Raw genomic sequence first — 21,974 nt, 5'->3', positions numbered from 1 at the left:
AGGACACCCTCCCTCCCACCCACCCCTCTGCCTTGGTTTTCCCGCATCAAACACTTCATAACAGCAGCACCCACGGCACCCACTGCTGTGAGGATTAAGCAAGATGACAAAGAGCGAATGCTGGGAACGGTGCCTAGTGCACAGTAAACCCTCAATGAATGCTGGCTGTTACTACTTCTGTTCAGGCTAGATGCATATACATACGAACATGGGAAGTTAGTTCTGTAGCTAGTGGCAGAGTTATTGAAGACAAACCACGGATGTTTTAAAATCTGAATTAGACAGTCTGTATTCTAAAACACACACACACACACACACATACACACAATCTGTACCAATTAAATACAATAAAGTTGAAAGGGGATATAAATTACAGTTTGTTTTTTTAAACAGACAATAGTAAAATACTACAGTCAGCTCACTATACACAAAATCATGAACAGCAGCTTTTCATTAACGTCTCCAAAATCTTACTCGTTTACTGATGCTGAGAACGTAAAGAAAAAGGTACAGCAGGCTGTACTGCTGTACGTCCGCACCAGTTCCACGGGCTTCTACAGACCGGCGCACGAAGGACTCCTGCCGGAATCCCCACACACGTCATCCTCCGATGTCTCCGTCGGCAGGGGGACTCTGCAAGTGAAGGTGCGGACGGCGGGGCGCTCTGTGCTCAACCGTCTGCTGCAACCGTGGTGAAGCGGGCACCTGTGGCCCGCAGAGCTCATCCCAGCTCCTCAGCATTTTCCAGAACTGAAGTAAAATAATTAACAGCAAAACCACACAACGAAACCTACCAATCCGAAGCGGGGAAAAAAAAACCAACAAAACACCCCACAAAAAGACAAAAAATCAACATCCCTTCCCTTCCCACACCCAACTCCAGGCGTGTTCTCGTGTTTTCCTACAGTAATACTGCTCTCTGCATCCCACCTGCCCAGCCAGACCAACCCGAGGGACAAGGACGGCTGGAGTCAGAGCCCCAGGCACGGTCAACAGTTACAATCCCGGGTTATGTTGGCAGGTGCTGGGCTGGTGGGAGACCACGGAGTATAGCTGTGGGGTTTCTCAGTGTGCTTATGAGACGGGAGAGAGAACAGCTAGCTACAAGGGGCCTGGTCGCCAAGGGGAACATGGCACCGAACTTGCAGTCGGACATATGTGTACACATGAAGTAAGAACGGACAGCAGACACGTTCAGTCTTACGTAAGTTCTTTGGTTGTAAAGAACAGCCTTCTGGAATCTCTTCTGCAAAGAGGGGTTTGCAACCTTGTTCTTAGGCAACCCCATCTTTTCCATCTGCTCGTCTAGTGGAGGATTACCTAAGTTGCTGTGTATCCAAGTCCAGTACCTTGTGATTTTCTACAAATCACTTTTATCTGCATTTTCATGTGCAGTCTTGTCTGTCTCCAAACAGACATACATAGATATACATTTCATATACATCATATATATTATTTATAAAAAAAAAAAAGAGCATTGACTCCAGATTCTACAGTAAGAACTGATTAAAATTCGTTGTACAAGAATAGAGTTTGTTTGACTCTGTGGAGGTTTCTACACAGTGGGTGTGTGTAGTAGTTAAGTGCAAAACAGAAATACTGCCACTTAATTCAATCCAGGATTTTCGGTTCTCTGGCTTTCTGGTAAGGCCGAGGTGGCCGGTTCACCCGAATGACAAAGTGCCGCTGCCCCCAGCTCGGGAGGAGAAAGTAGGTGGCCCACGGAGCACACGGCTTCTCCACGCTGGTCTGAGGTCCCCGGCTGGGCCGCAGCAGGTTTTAATGACGGTGCTGGTGCTTCCACAGGGCGACCGGAGCAGAGAGGCCGTGGCCTGCGAGGAAGCGTGGGCTGCCTTTCACCGAGCGGTCGTGCTGCCCTAGAAAGCAGAGAGGCTGGTGAGCTCAAGCTCTGGAACCCCCCACCCCTAACTCCACAGACAGAGAGACAGACAGACACACATACACACACACACACAGGGCCTCCCACCCCTAACACCCACCCACACACATGGACACACACATAGGGCCCCCCAGCCCTAACACACACACACACGGCCCCCCTCCCCCAACACAGACACAGGCCTCCCTACCCCCCAACACACACACACACACACACGCACAGGGCCTCCCTCCAACTCTAACACACGCGCACACACACACACACACACACACACACACATCCACGCACACACAGGGATCACTCAGTGGGACATCACCCACCGCACACAAGGGGCTCTCCCTGAAGGGACCCAAAGGATCTGATTCATTATGGAATCCAGTTCTAGGATTTACACTCTACGAGGGAGAAACCTAGCCCTGAGGGGAGGCTTCTAGGAAAAGTAATGACAGTAAGACCCAAAGCTAAGGTAAAAAATTGTTATGGCAACTTACTAAAACCCAAGAGTATTAAAACAAAAATACTAAAGCAATTAAAAAAAAAAAGAAAGAAAGGAAAGAAAAAGAATTGCTATAATCCCACATGACCCTGATAACCGCAAATATTTTTGTTAAATTCCACTTTTAAAGCAGGATCTTCGGCAGGAAAACACTATTCTAGAGCCTCTGAAAACAAAAATCAGGTACTGTTCCTGTTTGCTGGTTCTAAACAATCGAAGCTATGGAACAAGAGGAGGGACTGTGGCTGCTTCCTCCCCTGTGGCCCCAGCTTTTCCCAGTGCAGCCTTCGGACACCCCGTCACTGCGGCAGAGAGTGGGAACCCAAGCCCCCGCTCCACCCCGTGCTGAAGCAGAACGTCAGGTGAGAGGGCAGCGACCTGGGGCCTTGAATTTTGCTCGGTGAGTCAGCTGAGCGGCACTGGAGGGGCATAACTCGGGGACGCCTGGGGGGCTCAGTCGGTTAAGCAACTGCTTTTGGCTCAGGTCATGATCCCAGGGTCCTAGGATGGAGTCCCGGGTCAGGCTCCCTGCTCAGCGGGGAGTCTGCTCCTCCCTCTCCACCTTCTCATACTCTCTCTCAAATAAATCAATAAAATCTTTTAAAAAAGAGAGAGAGAGAGAAGCACTGTTTGAGGTGGAAGAAACAGCCCTTGGACGAGAATTCTTGCAAGAGGGACTGGCAGGCCGATCAGGCCAGCGGGGCAGGCTCGCCTGAAGACCAGGGTAAGGAAGCCGAAGACTTTGAAACCAACGAAAATTCTGTTTCCAAGGACAGTCACGAGTCACTTTACTCTTAGCCTTATGTTGGGGAAAAAGGTCTTTTTTTTTTTTTTTTAATTGTAAGGAATCCCTCTGTAGGTTTTTGCAGTGTAGGGAGGAGTGTGCTGTGTAGGTGACACGCACAGAAATTTTAAGGGCTGGTATGCAAAGGGAGTAAAGCTTGTGGGGGGAAAAGCCACCCAACTGGAATCACTTCCTGAACAAAGCAGAGACCGAATGGCAGCATGATGACCTTCCTAGATTATCCTCCTCCTTCTGTCCGAGCTTTGTTCTGCTCCGCTCTGGAACTCTCATAGCCCTCGAACAGCTGCAGTGGGGGTGTGGGACCAAAATGTTCATCCCGAAGGGGAAGCTCTGGAGAAGGGCCCCCAGAAGCGGGCGATCTCCTACCCACATCATTTGTTCTTTTCACCAGTACTGTTGGCAAACATGCATTTTGTTCCATTAGTTTAGGAATTAAACTAAAAAATTAAATGATGGAACTATAAAGTGCAACCTCATAATAAACCAACCCACTAACTTCCAAAGCCCAAACTTTAACGGCGCTGGGCACCAAGTGACTGTTTTTTCAATCCATTCTGTGATGCGTGCCCGCCCCCCCCCCCCTTTTTAATGTGTCTGAAACTGGCATGCGTCTGACAATTACTGGTGTGCTGCAGTTTAATTGGAAGTGTTTTTTGGTAATAATACATAAAACAATGGTTTATCTAAAAATTACAGAAATTACAGATTGATGAAATAGGATAGATGCGATCTGAATGCCTTGGGACAGCCTGGAATTAAACATCTCTGGGAACGCACAGGAGATTCAATGATACTTATTCGGCATCGAGCCACAGGCCAGCAAGAAACGCCAGTGGTCTCTGTATTCTGTCGCTGCACTCGGAGCCGGCGGGAGCAGGCGCCCAGCCCCACAGAGCCAGCTGGGAGCTGAGTGAGCGAGCCTGCTCCCCGCGGGCCCGGCCTCCCTGTCAGCAGTGCTACAGTCCAGCTCTCCTACTGTGTCCCGGGGTGAGGCGCCTCTGGGGATTGGTGCACCACCAGGCAGGCTCACCGACATGGACGACAACGGACGGCCCCTGGAATGTATTACCTGGTCACTCTCTGCTGAGGAATGCAGCTGGGCAGGGTCCTGCAGCCCGTCTGAGATACTCTTCTGGTCCATTTTATTTGGTAGGTTTCTTCCACTCGAAAGCTCTCCAGCAGAAGGATCTGTCAAACCCTCAAAATCTTTGCCATCGGATACACCCATAAACTCTGTGAAAGAATGGTCCTCAAGGATCTTTGTGGTGTGTTCTACGGTCACTTCCCTGGGATAGAACTCTCTGACCGGCTGGCCATTTCTGCCGGAGTACGCATCTTGTTCTGAACAGGAGCCAGTCCTACAGAGGATTCTGGGATTTTTTTCAGGGACGCTTTGGGGCGATGGGCTCCCTTTGGCTAAGGCACTGTTTTCCTTGAGTGGCACCAAAGTCATCTTCTCTTTCACCAAGCCTCTTTCTAATTCTGTCAAGTCTTTGCCGGACGGTCTGAAATCGTGCGCGAGCGACGGCCCGTAATGCTCACTGGAGTCCGCATCCTTTGTCTGCATGGCTAGCTGGTCTGAGCTGTCACTGGCAGGGACCGCCATGTCGGAGAGCGTGGCATTGGAGGCACTGTGGGAGAAGTAGCCGCTGGTAATGCTGCTGGCGGTGGGGCTGCGGGACACTTCTTTCTCTAAGACCCGCGAGTTCATCAAATCGACTTTAGAAGAAAACCACTCCCTGTTCTCCAAGCTAGCGTTGTAAACACTGAAGTCAGCAAACTCCACAGGTACGTAAGGCTGTGAACCTATCAGCTTCCTGTTAAGTGCTTCCAGGTCACTTTCCTCCTCCTCGGAGTCCTGTTGCAATGAAGGTAAAGTTACTCATTAGCGCCTTTCAGGGACTTTATTGTCGAGACAGGTTTCAAATATATTCCCATTAAAGGCATTCACATTCACATGTTTAGCAGTTTTTTTTTTTTTTCTCTTTCTTTCTGAGTTTGGTTAAATTTTGTCACCTACTGTGCCTACCAGTACATTATGCTCAGAGATCTGTGAGCATAAACCCACTGTCACCTAATACGGAGGAGATTTATTTCTTCTGTGCTCACTCAGTGCTGACTGGAAATGCTTGCTTCACTGGCTTAGGTGCAGGAGACTTTTAATTAATGTTAATTAATGATGGTGTTCAGTTGTGATGTTTTCCCTTTTGGAATTAAATGAGGAGGGGGGCAGACGGAGGCAGAGAAAAGCCGTTGCTTCATTTGTTCTCACAATCCTCACTTTGGGAAGCCAAGGGCAGGTGAGTAAGGTACTCTGTGGAAGATTTCTGCTATTTTATGGGGGGAGAAGGCAGCAAAATGAAGACCTCAACAGCAAAAAGAGCAAAGAACGCAATTTCAACACTGGTTCCCAGTGTTATAGGAAACACCGTAAGGCTGTGAAATACTAACAGTCTTACCGTTAACACTTTCTAGGGGTTTGGAGAAGCAGGGATAGAGGATTTAGCCAGAAGGTGAGGAAGGTACTGAGACGTCACAGAGTATCTCCGTGTCAAACAGCTTTAGAATTCTGTTTGTAAAGACTGGTAAACCCACACAGAAGGGGGTATTCTCAATGCCCCAGTCAGTCCCTGAATGGATAATTCCTCTGTATGTGGTGGAAAACAGCATGAAGCATAAGGATGTTTTCTGTTCAAATAGAAATAAGTGACAAATGGCACCTAGCTGGCTCAGTCAGTAGAGCATGTGGCTCTTGGTCTCGAGGCCATGAGTTTGAGCCCCACCTTGGATGTAGAGCTTACTTAAAAAGAAAAAAAAAATGGGGGCACCTGGGTGGCTCAGTCGGTTAAGCGTCTGCTTTTGGCTTGGGTCATGATCCCGAGGTACTGGGATCAAGCCCCGCTCAGCAGGGAGTCTGCTCTTCTCCTCTTTCCCCCATGTGCTCTCTCACTATCTCTGTCTCTCTCAAATAAATATATAAAATATTAAAAACAGAAAAAAATGATATTACTATCTAGCTATTTTAATTAACCTTATAAACATCTGGCGACATTGCAAATATTCCTCTTAAAACATGACTTTCAGTGAGTTATCATCAGGCATCCACTATATGCCAGTCACTGTCCTAAGAACTGGGAATACCAGTGCGGAGCAAAAACAGCCATGGTCCCCGGGTGTCCCGGCTTTGGGTCCTTGCTCTTAGAACAATCCTGGAGCCTGTCTCGCTGGATGGAAAGTTGATTCAGTAGAGTAACAGGGAGACTGTGAAGACTGGCAACCAAAACATTAACCTCACTCACTAAAGCGTCATTTCAAGAGGCCGAGGAGGAGAGAGAGGCTGGGGAAGGAGAAGAACGTGCTTGAAGGCTATGGCAGACAGCGGTTCACAAGCGAACACCGATTTCATCTACTGAATTTTAGAGTAATAATTTCTTTTGCGTAAGATGTTAACTACCTAATCAATACTTTAATACTCTTTAGTGCTCCTTAGTTTTTAAAATAACTTGAATATATGTTATGTAAAAGCATCAGTTGTCTTAATTCCATGGCTATTAATCAAAGGTGAATATTAAGTATCAGTGATAAAAATTCCAGAAACTGGCAAAACAAAATTTTTGGCAACACTAATCTTGCCATCTTATTTTTAGCAACCCTCCACACTAGGGAGCACTGTCAGAAAGGGGGAGGGGGAGAATGGAAAGGAGCAAAGACTGGACAGAACTGAATCAGTAATTTTGCATTTTATAGATTCTCTACTTGATGTTTTAGACTCAAAATTGAATTTCTAGTGTTTGCATCCTTACATTTCCTTTTTTTTCTTTTTAAGTAGGCTCCACGCCCAACGTGGGGCTTGAACTCACCACCTGAGACCAACAGTCAGAGGAGCATGCTCTCCTGACGGCCAGCCAGGTGCCCCCCTCCCCCTTATATGTCCTTCTGATTTATGCTGGTAAAGAAATATAATTTCCCAAGACTGGGAGTCTTTGATGTAATTATAGTTACTGTAAATTAGGTGCTCTAAGAAAAACAAAATCTGAATGTGAGAATTCGTAATCTGGAGCTATTTTTATGCCTGGAGGTATTTCTTCTGAAGACTGAGGAAAGGCCTGTTATCCTAAACTACAGCTTTGCTGAATGAAACACTCAGTCATGAGTTTACTGTGTAGAAACAGGCGCGTGCACATTTGTCAAACTTGTGAAGATAAAAAATTATTCCTAAAGGATTAGAAGGAGCTTGGGAAAAACTGAAGAGTCCACAAAAGCCTTAAGAGATTAAGTTCAAATCGGGATCAGCACATAGTTGTGCACTTGGGATGGGACTGGAGGAAGGGGAATAACCCAAAGAGAGAGGCTAGCGGAGTAGGGACAAGTATTTCCAGAAAAAAAGAAACCCGAGTAGAGATGAAACATCTCCCAACATGTAAACAGACTGAAGGTTTATCAAGTTATTGCCTTCAAGGGGGGGCGGGGGAAGAGCACTTAATTGGTTTAAACTGCACCTTAAGGGAATGTGGTTAGATAGAACTCCAGAATTACTCATCATCTGAAAGGAGACTAAGCTTAGCACCTTCCTACCATGTCTTAAGGACACAAAGCATGAGAACCCTAACCCTAGAAGGGAAACATGGAGTCCAGCTCCCCAGCTCCTGTATAGCTACAGTCTTCGTGATTTGGTTTTTGCAATTTGGTTTATGCAACTATTACCTAGAAACGAAACAGCTTGATTTTAAGAAGGGATCCAAACCCTCATGAAAGCAGTGACTTCCTGTAAGGAGTTTCACTTGATTAAAGTGATTTTCATTTCCACTGCAATGGGGACTTGTCCTGCATGGAGACCTTCTCTTTCTGGAAGGACTGGTATCAGCCTAGGCCCCAGCACTTCTGTCCATGGTGCTAGGAGGCCAGCAGCCCTTTAGAAACAGCAGTAGGCCAACCGAAACGGCACCATTTGGGGGAGCACCTAAAGTCACTGGGGTCAGCCCAATTCTGTGGAGAGATGGGGCCTTTGTTCTTATGCTCTCAGTAACTGGGAGACCTTGGGCATGCCACTCAAGTTCTTTGTTTCATCTTCTGTAAAACGGAGAAATAAACCATATGCTATCTATGCAAGACTCCAGGGAGAAGTGCTTTCCTTTCTACCCTTCTCTCTGCTTCATGACTTAAAAACAAGATGGACTCCAAAGATGTACTGTTGCCTTTATCTTATTCAAACAAGACACAAAGTATACTTGTGTATCTTCCCAAACTAATGAGACAACAAATGCTGCTTTAAGAATCAAGGGTAGCATTGAACCCATCAAAAACTAAGGATGTACGGATGTTGGCTAAGTGAACATAAGAAAAAATAAAAGAATCAAGAGTAGCTATAGAATACCACATTTTATGTGAAATTGCAAAAAATGATTTCAACCTCCTTTGATCAGACCAAACCACTGATTCACACTCTGATTTTTTAAGAATGGAAAAGGAAGGAGAGTGAATGGAGAACAAAGAAATAAAGAAATAGAAAGAAATAAAGCAGCTTATGTCCATTTATAAAAGGAGAAATAAAATGAAAACTTCCCGAAAAGAAACAGAACCCCAGAGCAAGCAAGTAATACCATTAAAATCTACCAAAACATCCTGGAAACGGGGCTATCTGAAACAAATCAAACACAGTTTCAGAGATGAAGAGTATTGAGACAGATTTCTTTCTCTTATTTAAAAAAATTTTTTTTGTAGGTTTTTTAATTTAAGCAATTTCTACACCCAAGTTGGGGCTAGAACTCCGCGACCCAGAAATCGAGACTCACATATCCTTCCGACTGAGCCAGCTGAACACCACTCTCTCTCATTTTTTAAAAAGATTTTGTTTTTGCTGTTGTTTTGAGCCAGATTTCTACGGAGGATCGAGGCAGATCGCTCAAGATTCCAGCAAGAAAGACCAACCCTGCTCAGCAGACTTCAAGGTGTGTTGGATCACACAGAGCCTCCCCACTACCTGAGGGCTGCTGAGTTACGAGAGGCTGGTTCCCTCCTACCCTCTGCCAGCTCAAAGTCCTGGGGTGAGTTTTATTTAAGAACATTACAAGGAAAGTAAATGATGAGGCAAACTCTGTCAACAGGGAAGCCATCTGCCGGGCACACCCAGTAGGGTCATCCAGCAGTCTCTCGATGGGATGTTCTACAGAAATGTATAGTAACAGAGGAGTAAATTCAGTACTCGTGCAACATGGCGGCAAGTTCCACGTCAACCAACAGGTGGGTCCCATCAGCCAGAGAGCCAGAGTGTTTGAAGGGCTAATAAGCTGCCCACGTGGCCTTTTTAGCCCATGGCGTTGCCTTATTAATTAAGCAAAGGGAAGTCAAGTAAGTGACTTAGCAATTCATTAGGATTCAGAGATACAGGGGTGGCTGCTGACGTTCACCCTCTTCTCCAGCAGGAACTACGAATGGGGACTTGGAATAGAGGGGCCAGGAGAACACAGAGGCAATGGTGGGGAGAGGGACAGAGGTGAGGGAGAAATGGTGCCTTTTCTTTGACCTCAGTGGACAGGAGGAATGAGAAGGTCATTTCTGAGGACCCGCCAGCACTCTAAGCATGCAGACGGCTGGCCGACTGCATAGCCAGGTTCGGTTCTGGTTAGGGTCACACAGTGTGCAGCAGGGTGCATTTTAGAACCATTAGGACCTCACACCAGCAAGTCCTGGGACTGGGTCTGCCACGCTGCAGCTGGGAGAGGAAAGCTCCCATGCATTGCCTGCAGATCAGACCACACACACACCTAGGAAGCCATGGGAAAGCAAAAGCTGAGACACAAACTAAGACGACTGTTTCCAGGCCGGAGAATACAGGTTTTTTGTTTTTCCTTTTTAACAGAGGTATCTTTGATAACCCAAAGTGCCTGGTATACAGTGTCTTAAAAACTACTTTCTAATCTGTAATTTGAAAACCAAGTGCTGGGGAATGACTTTTACAGGTAGAGTTTCTACCTACCTGTGGCTGAGGTACAGGTAAGCCATCCCAGAAGGAAGACCAATACCAGCGGAGCTGGGCCCTATTTTGCCAGCAAATAAGGATGGGCTCCCTGAGATGGCAAACAGACAGCGGGGGCTACAAGCTACAGAATGAGCTGGGCAAGGGCATCAGGCAACGCGGAAAGAGCTTTCAAACACACCCACGGCTCAGTGCACAAGTACTCACTCCGAGTAAGTGCAACTCCTCTAGGTAGATTAACTTCAGAATCTGCTCAGTACGCATGGGCACATCAGAAAGATTCAGAATCAGTGACAGTGACCTCATGGTTATGCTTTTTAAAGACTAGAACCCATGAGAGTGCCTTGTCCCCCTTTCTAAGCAAGTTGCTACTGAGCAAAAAGATAAATAAAACAGGATGAACACTTAGGGAAAAAAAATCACAGGTCATGGCCACATTCATGCAAAATTTCATTACCGGTGATCACATTTAAAGAAAAAAAAAAAAAAAAAAAAAGGCAAAGACCCAGTACATTCTCTTAACATCTTGTACAGGATTTGGATGATTGTCTGTGAAAGCGCCTTACACCCACCACCAGGCAAGACGACAGACATGGTTCCAGAACTTACAATCTTCCTGTCCCGTTTGCTACTGTGCTCTACGGGCATGCTGCTGCCATTGCTTCCTGAGGGCACAGTGCAGCCCGGGTTATGTGCCTGACGGGAAGGCATGCTCTGCAAAGGTTAAGACACACAGATGCATCACATACGGAAGACGCCGACAGCCGGAACACACAGCACGGACGCCGGTTAGAAAAGCAACGCAAACACTGCTAATCCCATGCGCAGGGTGCAGTTTGGCAGGCTGCGGTCAAACCACCGAGGGACTCTGACGAGACTACACACACGCCACGGCCAATCACACCCTTGGTTTTATTAACGTAAAAATAAGCAAACAAACAAATAAAAACGTATTTTTTTTCTGTCGTATTTTCAAAACACCCAGGGAACATCTCTCCCCCTCTCTCTCTCTCACTTGGAAGATTAAAAAAAAAAACAAAAAAAAACACACAAAAAACCCCCCAAACCCCAAACTCTTCAAAGCCTGAAACACACAGAAAAGAACATCAAGGGCACCACGCAAGAAATCCCGCCATGACCCCATGGGACCCACATGCGTCCACGGGCATGGTTACTGCCCCGTCCCCCACCAGCCCCCAAACACGATCCTGCTCGCCCCCCGGCCCCCCTACAGAGACCAGCGGCACTTACCTCCTGGCTGAGGAGTGGCCTGGCTTCAAGAGCTATCCTTTTCTTATGCTCCTCTTTCACGGGCATTAAAGGTTTGAAAAACTTTGGTGGCTGGGGAGAGAATGCTTTAAAAGGACTGACTGTTAAGGCGTGGGGGTTCTCTGACGGACAACCTGGGGAAGACAAACAGGCACGGATTGACGGGCACACCAGCAGCACGGTCATCCCCTAGCCACGGGAATATCCAGTTCGACAGAGAAATCAACAAGGCTAATATTTGGCTAAAGACCGAAACCGGTGTGGGCAAGAGTGGAGAGGTGGTGACCGAGTCACAAAGAGTCAGCTAAGGGCGGGGCAGCACGGAAGAAAGCAGAAACTGAATTTTCTACTTCTTTTCAAGATCCGCCCCCCCTCCCCCCAAGAAGTGCTGCCTACAAGACTGATTTCAACTCGTGCTGGTTTTCCGTTGCTCTGAAATCCTGGAGTCTGTGACCCTTCCATGCACTTGGGCACTCTGTCATTGCAGTATCTTATTTTCTATGTATCTCATTCCACAGTTCCATTTCAGGATCTAGAATGGCACCTTTTTGAATCTTTCACTGTGGATAGCAAGTAGAGGCTCAATAAATATTCAAGGAATGGATACTGTATATGTTTTCTTGTGAGCCCCATTTTTCCTCATGCCACCTGCTCCGTCTAAGGAAGAGAAATTCCGCTTTCCTGCCCTGAATCATGTTTTACTTTTAGGGGCCTCTTTCCCTCCTAATGTATTTTCTTCCCAATTCACTGGGACAATGTCATTTAGTAGGTAAAATATACAGTGCATTGTAACAGCTAATTCATGTTTTTGAAGAATGCTATTCCTTTCAGGGCACCGGCAGATGATACAGTTAGGTAATAATGCTGTCACTGATTGAACTCATTTCTGGTACCATTTTTGAAACTGCTTTAGGAATCAAAAAATTCTTGTGAAAACATCTTTTGAATACAAAAGCATTACACAGGGTATTCTTTTGGTTAAAAAAAAACAACGAAGTTTAACCGTCACATAAGACTTGTGTCTCAAAAGGGACTTCAAATTCAGGAAATGATGTGGGGAAAAATATGATTTGAAAATTGTGAAGCGCTACACAAAAAGCCCAATATTATTATCGGATGATATGCCGACTCCAAAGCAAAAAGAAATGAAATAAGTGAACATGACACATTCTCTTAGACTCATCCAGCATGTTAGAATTTCAGGTTCCTATCTTATTAAATGCCACCTACAAAAGAACTTCCCCCCATGCTTTCCCTAAGAAATGATAAAGGAAAACAGAAAAACAATCTCACCACTATTTTCTTTACTCCTTCGAGGCGAGTCCCTGGGCAAAGTGCCGTAACAGGCTATATCTTGGTAACTGGAACTATAGTCAGACATGTCTAATTGGTTTTCCAGCCAACCCTACAAGGGAAAGATACGGGTTAGCGGTCGTTAAGTCCCTTTAAAATGGGAAGTGAAGCCCAGATTTGAGTTTTTTCCCTATTTTCAAATGCCAGTACATGTTCTTCTTTCTTTACTTTCATTATACGGTATTTCAAACATCTAGAAAAGTACAAATGGCTGAATAATATGACAACTACGGTCAGACCCAGGGTACAGCTAGAGTGTTAATGTTCATATCCTATCATATTTGTCCAAAATTTAATAAAATCATTACAAATGGAGTGACTTCCCTTCTGAATCCCTAAGGTCCCAACCACTTTCCTCCCTTCCCCGGCAAAGGGAGCCACCTTGATAAATTTGGTATGTATCTAGGGTGACTGGGTAATTTAGAGACCACAGTGAAATGCTTTTTGGAGTGAGTGGGTTCCATTAATAATTTTGCCTGGGTAGCAGGCATACACTAAGATCGCCCCAGGCAAACCAGACCTGAGATTTAAAAGGATCAAACCGGCATAAGGTATAGGTACACTAAGGAAAGAAAACTCCCTTTGTGCATCATATAAGCTTATTTAATCTTAAGCAACTTCTCAGGGGTTGGCTGCCTAAAAGACTAGATTTTAAACTTCTTGGTGACATAACCCGTGTTTGTACTCTTTGAATCACTCAGTCCCTTGCCAAGTAACATAAATACGATATATGCTCCAAGCAGTATTTGCCGAGAAAGGTCCTGTGGCAAAATATCTATAATTTAAAATACCTAATTTTCCTAGTTGAATTAAGTCTGATTTTGTGACGGTAGATATAATACTTTTCTGTTTGTTTTTTAAATTCACATATAATGTGTTATTGGTTTCAGAGGAAAAGGTTTGCGAGGTTCACCAGTCTTTATAATACCCAGTGCTCATTACAATGCATACCCTCCCCAATGCCATCACCCAGTTACTCCATCCCCCCCACTCCAGGAACCCTCAGTTGATATAATACTTTCTTAAGTCATTGAGTTAGACCCATGGACACACAGATATTCAATCTGGTGTAGTACTATGCCGGTACGGAAAATGTGCTAGGTTCAGTGTTAACACTGAGTGCCTAGCAATTTCCCATCACGTATTTGAACCTGGAAATGGACACGTGGAGACAATGATCTGCATAAGATTAAGACATGAAGTCCTGAGATTTCAAAAACACCAAGAGCTAACTTTTCAGACTTCAACTCTTCTAGTCATGCCCACACCATAGGTGCATACCTTATCGTCTTCATCAAAGCCAGAAAGGTCTGGTCGACTGGAGGAGACCTGAAAGAGAGCCATGGTTTTATCAATGTGGTTTATGTATTTAACATAAATTACACAGAAACACAGAAACGTAAGGTCAAGTTTACAGTTGAAGCCTGTATGATAGTCTCAACCCCCGATTCTTTCTGCAATCCTCAGGAGTAACAACTGTGCTAAATTTGGGGTTGATCATTCCCACATAGGCTTTGTAGAGTCCTCACATTCACAAAAATGGATTCATACATAAAAATAGATGCATAAATTATATAGAAATATATACAACAGGTATGAACATGTAATATATATTTTGCATATTTTTATCATTAAAATAAGTGGTATCTCACCATACGTGGTCTTTTTTGTTTCAGAATTTATTTGTTCTATTTTAGATAGATATCTAAGCTGCTTCTAATTTTTCTCTGTTACAAACTCTGGAAATAAGTTATTGTTACTGTCCCTAAATACCACTCTAGCTGTATCCTACGATTGACAGGCATACCACTTCAACATTACTTAGTTCTAAACACATCCTATGTTTCTTTTTTACTCTAACTTATTTATTAGTTTAGGTAATCTCTCCGTCCAACGTCGGGCTCAAAGTCACCACCCCGAGCCTGAGGACCACATGCTCTACTGACTGAGCCAGCCAGCCAGGCGTCTCCTCCAGTGTTTCTACAAGGAGCTCGGGGGGTAACATGGAAGCCTGGAATCTCTGGGCTGGAGATAAAGCTTATGCACCTTCAACTCTGCTCTTCTATAGCAATTCTGGGGGTAGCTTATGAAATCCTGTAAGAAATTATGTTGGGAATTTGTACAGATCAGTTTAGGGAGATGTGCCAATTTTTTTGATACCATGTGTTCCCATCAAGGAACACAGTCTCTCTCTCCATGAGTTTAGGCTTTATTTATGGCAATAGCTGCATTCAGATTTTCTATTTCTTCTATGATTTGGTTTTTGTAAGAAAATTCCATTTTGGGGGCGCCTGGGTGGCTCAGTGGGTTAAGCCTCTGCCTTTGGCTCAGGTCACAATCTCAGGGTCCTGGGATTAGGCCCTGCATCAGACTCTCTGCTCAGCGGGGAGCCTGTTTCCCATCACCCCCCTTCTGCCTACTTGTGATCTCTGTCAAATAAATAAATAAAATCTTTAAAAAAAAAATTCCATTTTGTTGAAGCTTTTATACTCACTGCTATAACATTATTCATAGCTTGCTCTTATGCTGTCTAAATCTTTGTCCTCTCTGTAGTGGTACATCCCTTTTTATTGTCAATAATATTAGAATCAATATTCCAATATTTTCCTTCCTTCAGTCCATTTGACCAGTTTTTTCAAAAAGCCCACTTTTCAGCTTTGTTGATTCTATTGTTGGTTTTCTATTCATACACCTCTGTTCTAATCTTCATGCATCTTCTTTGAATTTATTATAATTCTGCTCTAATATTTATTATCTTTAAAAATCTTTTATTCTGATTTTTTTTTGACTTAAAAATCTTATCTATAAATACTTCCCTGTGCATCTCTAAAAAATACAGAATCCCTCCTCCCTTTTAAAAAAAACCCTAACCACAGGGGTCCCTGGCGGGCTCAGTCAGAAGAACATCCAACTCTTGAGGCATGAGTTCAAGCCCCACGTTGGATGTAGAGATTACTTAAAAAAATAAAACCTTAAAACAAAAACAAAACCAGAATATCACTATCGTGGGGTAAAAAGTCAAATAATTCCTAAGCAGTATCTGACAGCCCCCGTGTTCAAATGTTTCGGACACACTGTCAGTTAATTCTGAGTCAGGCTGACAACAGTTCACACGTTTTCCTTTTTCTAGGTCATTTGTTCCTCTAGAGCTTCCCCTTGCTAACAGAGTTCCTTTTGTGTCACTCAGCGTTCTCTTCTGTCCCCCGTAAACATGAGCAGTCAGATTCAAAGTCTTGATCAGATGTAAGTCCCCAGGGGACTGGGAGTGAGGACAGAAGCCTCCATTAGGTGGTCCGTCTTTCACTGTTAGCCCAGATGCTTCCCTTGGGGTTTTTTACTCTTTACTACAAGATACATACATCCCTAAGAGTGGCTCTTGTTCTTTCCTTTTCTCTGTCAGTATTCATCTGTAGAAACAGAGTAATAGGGAACGGAGTCTAGTTTCCTCTTGTACCATTTCAATTGCATCCCACAAGCACTGATGTGTGTACCAGTTTTCATTTTTCAATTCACACCATATGAGTCTCTAATTATCGATTTCTAAATAATCACACTGTGGTCAGAAGGAAACTGTATGTACGACTACAGGGATGTGCTGGGACTGGCTTTGTGGCCTGCTGGAAGGCAGTGCTTATAAACGGTCACCATGTTTGTAATCACTGCCCGGCAATACTGGAGAGCAGCAAGGTAAGGATACTGCGCCCTTCCTGGGCAGGATCCTTTACTCTGCTGCTTCTGGAGAGGAGCCTGCTTTGAAATTGTCTGTGCACTAGTCTGTCCTTTCTTCCCATGACCGTGTCCCCTCCTCAAGAAGCAGTTCCTGTCAACTGGAATTTCTAGATAAACTGGTTGAGAATGACAATCGAATGGCCAATGGAGAGACCACGGATGTGGAGAGCGTGGACATGGGGGTGCCCGCGCCCTATCACACTGCTGGGGGACATAGGAAAATCCACCAGGGCAGCGAGGATAGAGCAGCACGCAGCCAGGACCTTTCGCTGACTCTTCCACCCTTATATCAGCTACGTTCAGTTTACATCTCAAGGACGTGACCTCCTGAAGAGAAATCAGGAAGAACCCACTAAAGGCTCAGGCGTGCGACAGTCACTGTGGTCCTGGGTGTGTTTCCCAAGGAGAGAGGAGAGGCTTGCGTGGATGCCCACGCCAGGAACCGTGAGCCCAGGTCCCCTCCCATGCGCACCCTAAGCCCTGACACATGTCCCGGAAGCAAGAGCCTCAGCAGGGTGCTCACATTATGAACGTTCGGGGTGCTGAGGCTCCTCCGCAGGTGCCGAGCCTTGGTGGACAGCGCTTCCTTGACCGTGACCGCCTGCAAAGGTCAAAATAACAATTGTTTCTCTCCCCATGATGACAGATAGTATTATGTTTATTGTGGACGGTTTAGAAAATACAGAAAAACCCATCATTTCAAGCCCACGCTCCCTCCCGTAGCTACAGAAGCTGGATTCTTATGGTGCCCACTAATTTCTCTTTCCTTAATCTACCAAAAACGCTTTCCATACCTAAAACCAGGAAAACTGCTGAACTATGAACATTTATGTGGTAGATTTTTTACAGAGGTAGACAGAGAAAACGGAGAAGAAACAGCCCTCACGAGAGATCTCATTTGCAAAACGACCACCAACTTTTATGATTTGTGTTTTACTCGCGCAGCAATTCCAGCGGGACTTCCGCGAAAGGCAGGTCTTTTGAACCAATGCCCATCTCAGCCCTCTAGTTGCTCTCGACGCACTTTCTATGAACGCACTTTCTGCTGCTTCTACGCATGACAATTCCCGTCTCAGTCTTGCACTGCCTAGTGAGTTAGCTGACTGTCCTGCTATTGTTGCAGAAGTTAACCCGGACCCCCCAAAATTAGGGGAACAGTAAGAGCATGTGGCTAAGCATATGGATACTGGATTCAAGCCTTCCTGGTTTGCCACCGACTTTGTACCAACTTCTTAGCGGTGTAGCCTCAGGCAGGCTAGCTAACTTCTGCTCTCCTCGATTTTCTCACTGACAAAAGGGGATTTTAACAGTGTCTATCTCCCTCAAAGGGCGATTTTGAAGATTAAACGAAAGAATGTATCTAAATTACCGGGGTGCAGGGCTTAAGCAGAAGGTGCTAAACAGAACGCAGACGTTATTTCCATTTTGCTATTTTGACACAGTAACTACTTTGAGGAGATTGCTACTCTCCTTCTCTGACAGATGCAGAGGGAAGGTGTTTGGTAAATAAATTCATCTTTGTCCACCCAGGGGGGAGGCTGGTGCTCTCGCCCTCTGGTCCAGATGCTGCTATAACTTGCCTGCCGGAGCCGTTCGAGGCTCAGAATGTTCTCCACCTGCAGCACACCCCGCGTGTACTTCTCTATGTAGGTCTCCCCGTCTGACGTGCCTTCATTCTCACTCCTTGCTGCCATGAGAGCCAGTGTCTCCCGGTCCTCAATCTCCTCTGTTGCCTGAAGGGACAAGAAAACAGTGAAAATACTTTTTTTTTTTAATTACAATACTTTCCCGTGAATAGTATTTTTATCCAAATTATAGTGAGAAAATGATTTAGAAGTTCTAAGAATTAACACATTCTCCAATACATCTATTTCAGTATTTTTAAAAAGTTTTATATATATATATGTATTTACCTTTGGTATATTGGATACTATTTCATAGGTTACACCACAGGAATAAAATATATTCTTCAATGATATTCTCCTCTTCAGACTCTGTGTGAAGCTCTAGTAAGAAAGGAAAGCTGAATCAAGTGATGTGTAATACATTTAAATCATTTGGCATTTTACAAATTGTAGAAGCATAATCAAGTACTATGTTTTTGATACACATATGATATTCAGAAAAACAGAACTAAAAAATCCTTGTCTCTGATCCCGGAGGACAGCAGTGTCCATCTGTCATATGGGGATTAGATGAATCTGTAGTCCATTCGGGGATTTGGGGTCCGTTTTTTAATAAAGATTTATTTTTTAAAGGAATTTATTTATTTATTTATTTATGAGAGTGCAAGTGCACGCAAGCAGGGGGAAGGGGCAGAGGGAGAGGCAGAAGCAGGCTCCTCGATGAGCAGGGAGCTCAATGTGGGACTCGATCCCAGGACCCTGGGATCATGACCCGAGCGAAAGGCAGATGTTTAACTCACTGAGCCACCCAGGTGCCCCTATTTACTTATTTTAGGGAGAAGGACAGAGAGAGCGAGAGAGCGTGTGGGCACATAAGCAGGAGGGACAGGAGGAGAGAGAATTTCAAGCAGAGTGGGACGTCAGCTGACTGTGCCACCCAGGCACCCCGTGATCTGACAGGGTTTAATTAGTTCTATCCTCACACGGGAGCAAACTGGAGGGTCCATTTTGTTGGCAGCACCTGCAGGATGAGATCTGGGGAAGCAGCAACGATGTATTTTGGGCCTGCCCCTTGTCCTGTTTTGTCACGAACCTGCTTGGACTTGGCACTTAACCTTTTTCAAACAGTGGCATGTCATAGCTCCACTGCCTCTTAGGATTATGGGTGTCAAAGTCAGCCAAGGAGGGACGTCTCTCGTGGGTGACATCTCCCTGTGCTGGCCTCATGCCCCCTCATCGGGGGTCAACAGGAATCAGACTGTAACTTGGCTAGTGTGGTGACATCTTGCATGCCCACTGTCTCAGCACCACAAAACACGACTTCATGAGAGGGGGAAGGAAGAAACTTCCAGCTCAGGTAGGCAACAGCAGAATCAGGCCCCGTTACTACCTGTTTGTTGTAAATATTGGCCGCAATCCGTTTTCGTAATACTAACTCCATAGCAGCCGGGTGGCTGAGCTGGACCGTGGTCTTCACAATTAGGTAAATCCTTTCGTTCTGCGGCGTGACCCTATTCAGGTGAACGGAATCATGCACTGAGGAGTCCCAGGAGGCCGTGGCTGAAACCTAAGGACAGGAGAAGGGTGGGGGACATGGAAAAGACCCAGCTCAGGGGCTGAGGTTTGACATCACAAATGAGAGCAAGAAGAGACACGCAACCCCACTGAATCATATGTTTCTCCTCCCTTTTTCTGAGCGAAAACACACACCCAACTTTTTCAAGTCCCCAGTCCTCTCCCGCAAAGCAGACCAGAGCGTCTGACGGAAAGACAGGCCCGGAGCAGGTGCACTCATCTGACACCCAGGAACGGAATGGTGGGTACCTCCTCATCACTGTGCTTGATGATGGGCAGGTAGAAAAACTGGCTGCCGTGCTCCTTGGGCAGGATGGAGTTCACACCGGATGCGTGGGGGCCCACGAGCTGCTCGTTGGCACTGAGGTCATCGGCTGGCCAAGTCCGGGGCACAGAAACAGAAGTGGAAGGAAAAGTCATTTTTTAACCAAGCACTGAATTCTTAAAAATATGCTTTCCACAGATGATGTTTACACGTAACGCACTTTCATTTTTTTCTTTTCTTCCTTATCCCACAGTTGGAACAGAGATGCTAGTCCTCACTGTAGGTTTTATCCTTTCCAGAAACCACCGTGAGAGCCAAGAAGGCACCCATAAGTCTCCAACCTGGTGTCATGCTTATGTCCCACCTACACAACTTACACATGATCAGAGATCTGAACAGCTCAATGACCAATCTGGAATCCAAGTTCCAAGCACTTGGGAGAAATATGGAGTTCATCTTCTTCCAAAGCTCTACGCCACTGGGATTCACAAATTTCTCTGCGTGCTCATCCAGCTGTCGCGTGTATCCCTCCAATAACCGGGAGCCCAACACCTCATGAGGCGCATGTCCTACTTCTAGGCTCTTCTTTCCAGGAAGAGCCAAAGTCACCCTCCCCGGGTCTTCCCTCCAAAAGGAAGGTTTCCAGGCTGTGTTTTGAGAATCCGGGGGCTGTGCAAAGAGCCTGCCTGAGCCCGCCCATCCCCTCGCTTGGCAACTCGGCCTCTGTAGGTTCCATTTAAGATTTCATTCTGAAAATGGATTTTCCTGCTGAAATACACGGAGGACCATCATTCTTGGTCGGTTCAATCCAATCGCTACCACAAAGAACAATGAAGGGTTTACAGTGGAGCCATGTTCTGGCATTGGCGCTACTGGGGAGCAAGCAGCACTAATCAGAAATGCAGATTCCCAGGGCCCTGCAAAGCCCAAAGATTCAGAATCTCCAAGGGGGAATTACTTTCTCAGGTAATTCCTGTGTCCATTAGCGTTTCCTAACTGGAACCGATTTAACGTTTTTTTGTGTGTAGTTCTTCATCTCTCAGAACTCTCTTTTTAAGACTAAATATCCACTTCTCTCTTCTAGTGATGCTCCACATCAAGGTTTATACATTTGGTTGGACTAAAAACATCACCTAGATACAGCGTGTGAGTGATGAGAGAAGTCATTTCAGGAATCAAAAATCAGGTGGGTCTGAAGAGATTCCAAACCTAAGTGACATGTGAGGGCCCCTGGACACTGGGGTCTGCTTACCATTCAAATCAAGGAAGAGAACCGGTATATGAGTTTCCATTCCAGGTGGTGGGACCCTAAATTTAAGAAGAAAATTTAATCATAACAAAATACATGTTTTTTATCTTCTTCGATAACTGAACACCACAGAGGTATGGGAGTGGAAAAGAACCACTGGGGAGGTAGAGATTCTATTCATGAAATATTTGCACATTTCTTTCTTTCTTTTTTAAAAGATTTTATTTGAGAGAGGGAGAGACAGAGTTAGAGAGCGTGAGTAGGGGAAAGAACAGTCGGAGAGGGAGAAGCAGACGCCCACCGAGCTGGGATCCCAACGCGGGGCTCGATCCCAGGACCCTGAGATCATGACCTGAGCCGAAGGCAGAGGCTTAACCCACTGAGCCACCCAGGCGCCCCTATTTGCACATCTCTTGATGTCCCTGTTAACACGGGACTTATAAGAATTATGTGACTTCCATAAAGAACTACCAGTTATATAAATCAAATGGAATTAACTGAAACAAAGATTATTTGACAGCTTTTTAGAAATAGTCCTAGTGATGGGAAAAAGGGAAGGGACGCTATTTAAGAGTGGAGACAGAGCACAAGATCAGAACAGAGGAAGTAAACAAAAAAGACAAGACTGAAAAAGCTTAAAGCAGGAGAGAATGAAAGACATATCAAAGGAGGAAGGGTTGTCTACGAAAAAGACCAAAGCAGTGTTTTATTAAAAACTGGCCTATATAAATT

General features: G+C 45.3%; 1 protein-coding gene across 11 annotated transcripts in view; it reads right to left on the bottom strand.

Moving 5' to 3' along the window:
- Positions 1 to 1,247: 1,247 nt before the first annotated feature.
- Positions 1,248 to 21,974, bottom strand: part of KIF13A (kinesin family member 13A) — a 205,557-nt gene continuing 184,830 nt past the window's right edge. For 4 of the 11 annotated variants that reach the window (XM_047732627.1, XM_047732629.1, XM_047732631.1 and 1 more), the window contains 13 exons: positions 21,246 to 21,301; positions 19,978 to 20,102; positions 19,544 to 19,720; positions 18,442 to 18,534; positions 18,109 to 18,261; positions 17,052 to 17,129; positions 14,081 to 14,128; positions 12,740 to 12,851; positions 11,429 to 11,580; positions 10,787 to 10,891; positions 10,385 to 10,426; positions 4,271 to 5,059; positions 1,248 to 1,877 (listed from right to left, as the gene is read on the bottom strand). In XM_047732627.1, coding sequence (XP_047588583.1) covers positions 1,857 to 1,877; positions 4,271 to 5,059; positions 10,385 to 10,426; positions 10,787 to 10,891; positions 11,429 to 11,580; positions 12,740 to 12,851; positions 14,081 to 14,128; positions 17,052 to 17,129; positions 18,109 to 18,261; positions 18,442 to 18,534; positions 19,544 to 19,720; positions 19,978 to 20,102; positions 21,246 to 21,301 — 1,951 coding nt within the window. In that variant the 3' untranslated portion in view covers positions 1,248 to 1,856. The remainder of the gene's footprint in view (positions 1,878 to 4,270; positions 5,060 to 10,384; positions 10,427 to 10,786; positions 10,892 to 11,428; positions 11,581 to 12,739; positions 12,852 to 14,080; positions 14,129 to 17,051; positions 17,130 to 18,108; positions 18,262 to 18,441; positions 18,535 to 19,543; positions 19,721 to 19,977; positions 20,103 to 21,245; positions 21,302 to 21,974) is intronic. The other 7 variants (XM_047732634.1, XM_047732636.1, XM_047732637.1 and 4 more) reach the window with 4 other exon arrangements.

Source organism: Lutra lutra, chromosome 6 (assembly GCF_902655055.1).
Source record: "Lutra lutra chromosome 6, mLutLut1.2, whole genome shotgun sequence".
Taxonomy (NCBI): domain Eukaryota; kingdom Metazoa; phylum Chordata; class Mammalia; order Carnivora; family Mustelidae; genus Lutra; species Lutra lutra.
Note: the sequence above shows the minus strand (reverse complement) of the source record. Positions and strands in the feature narration are given on the sequence as shown.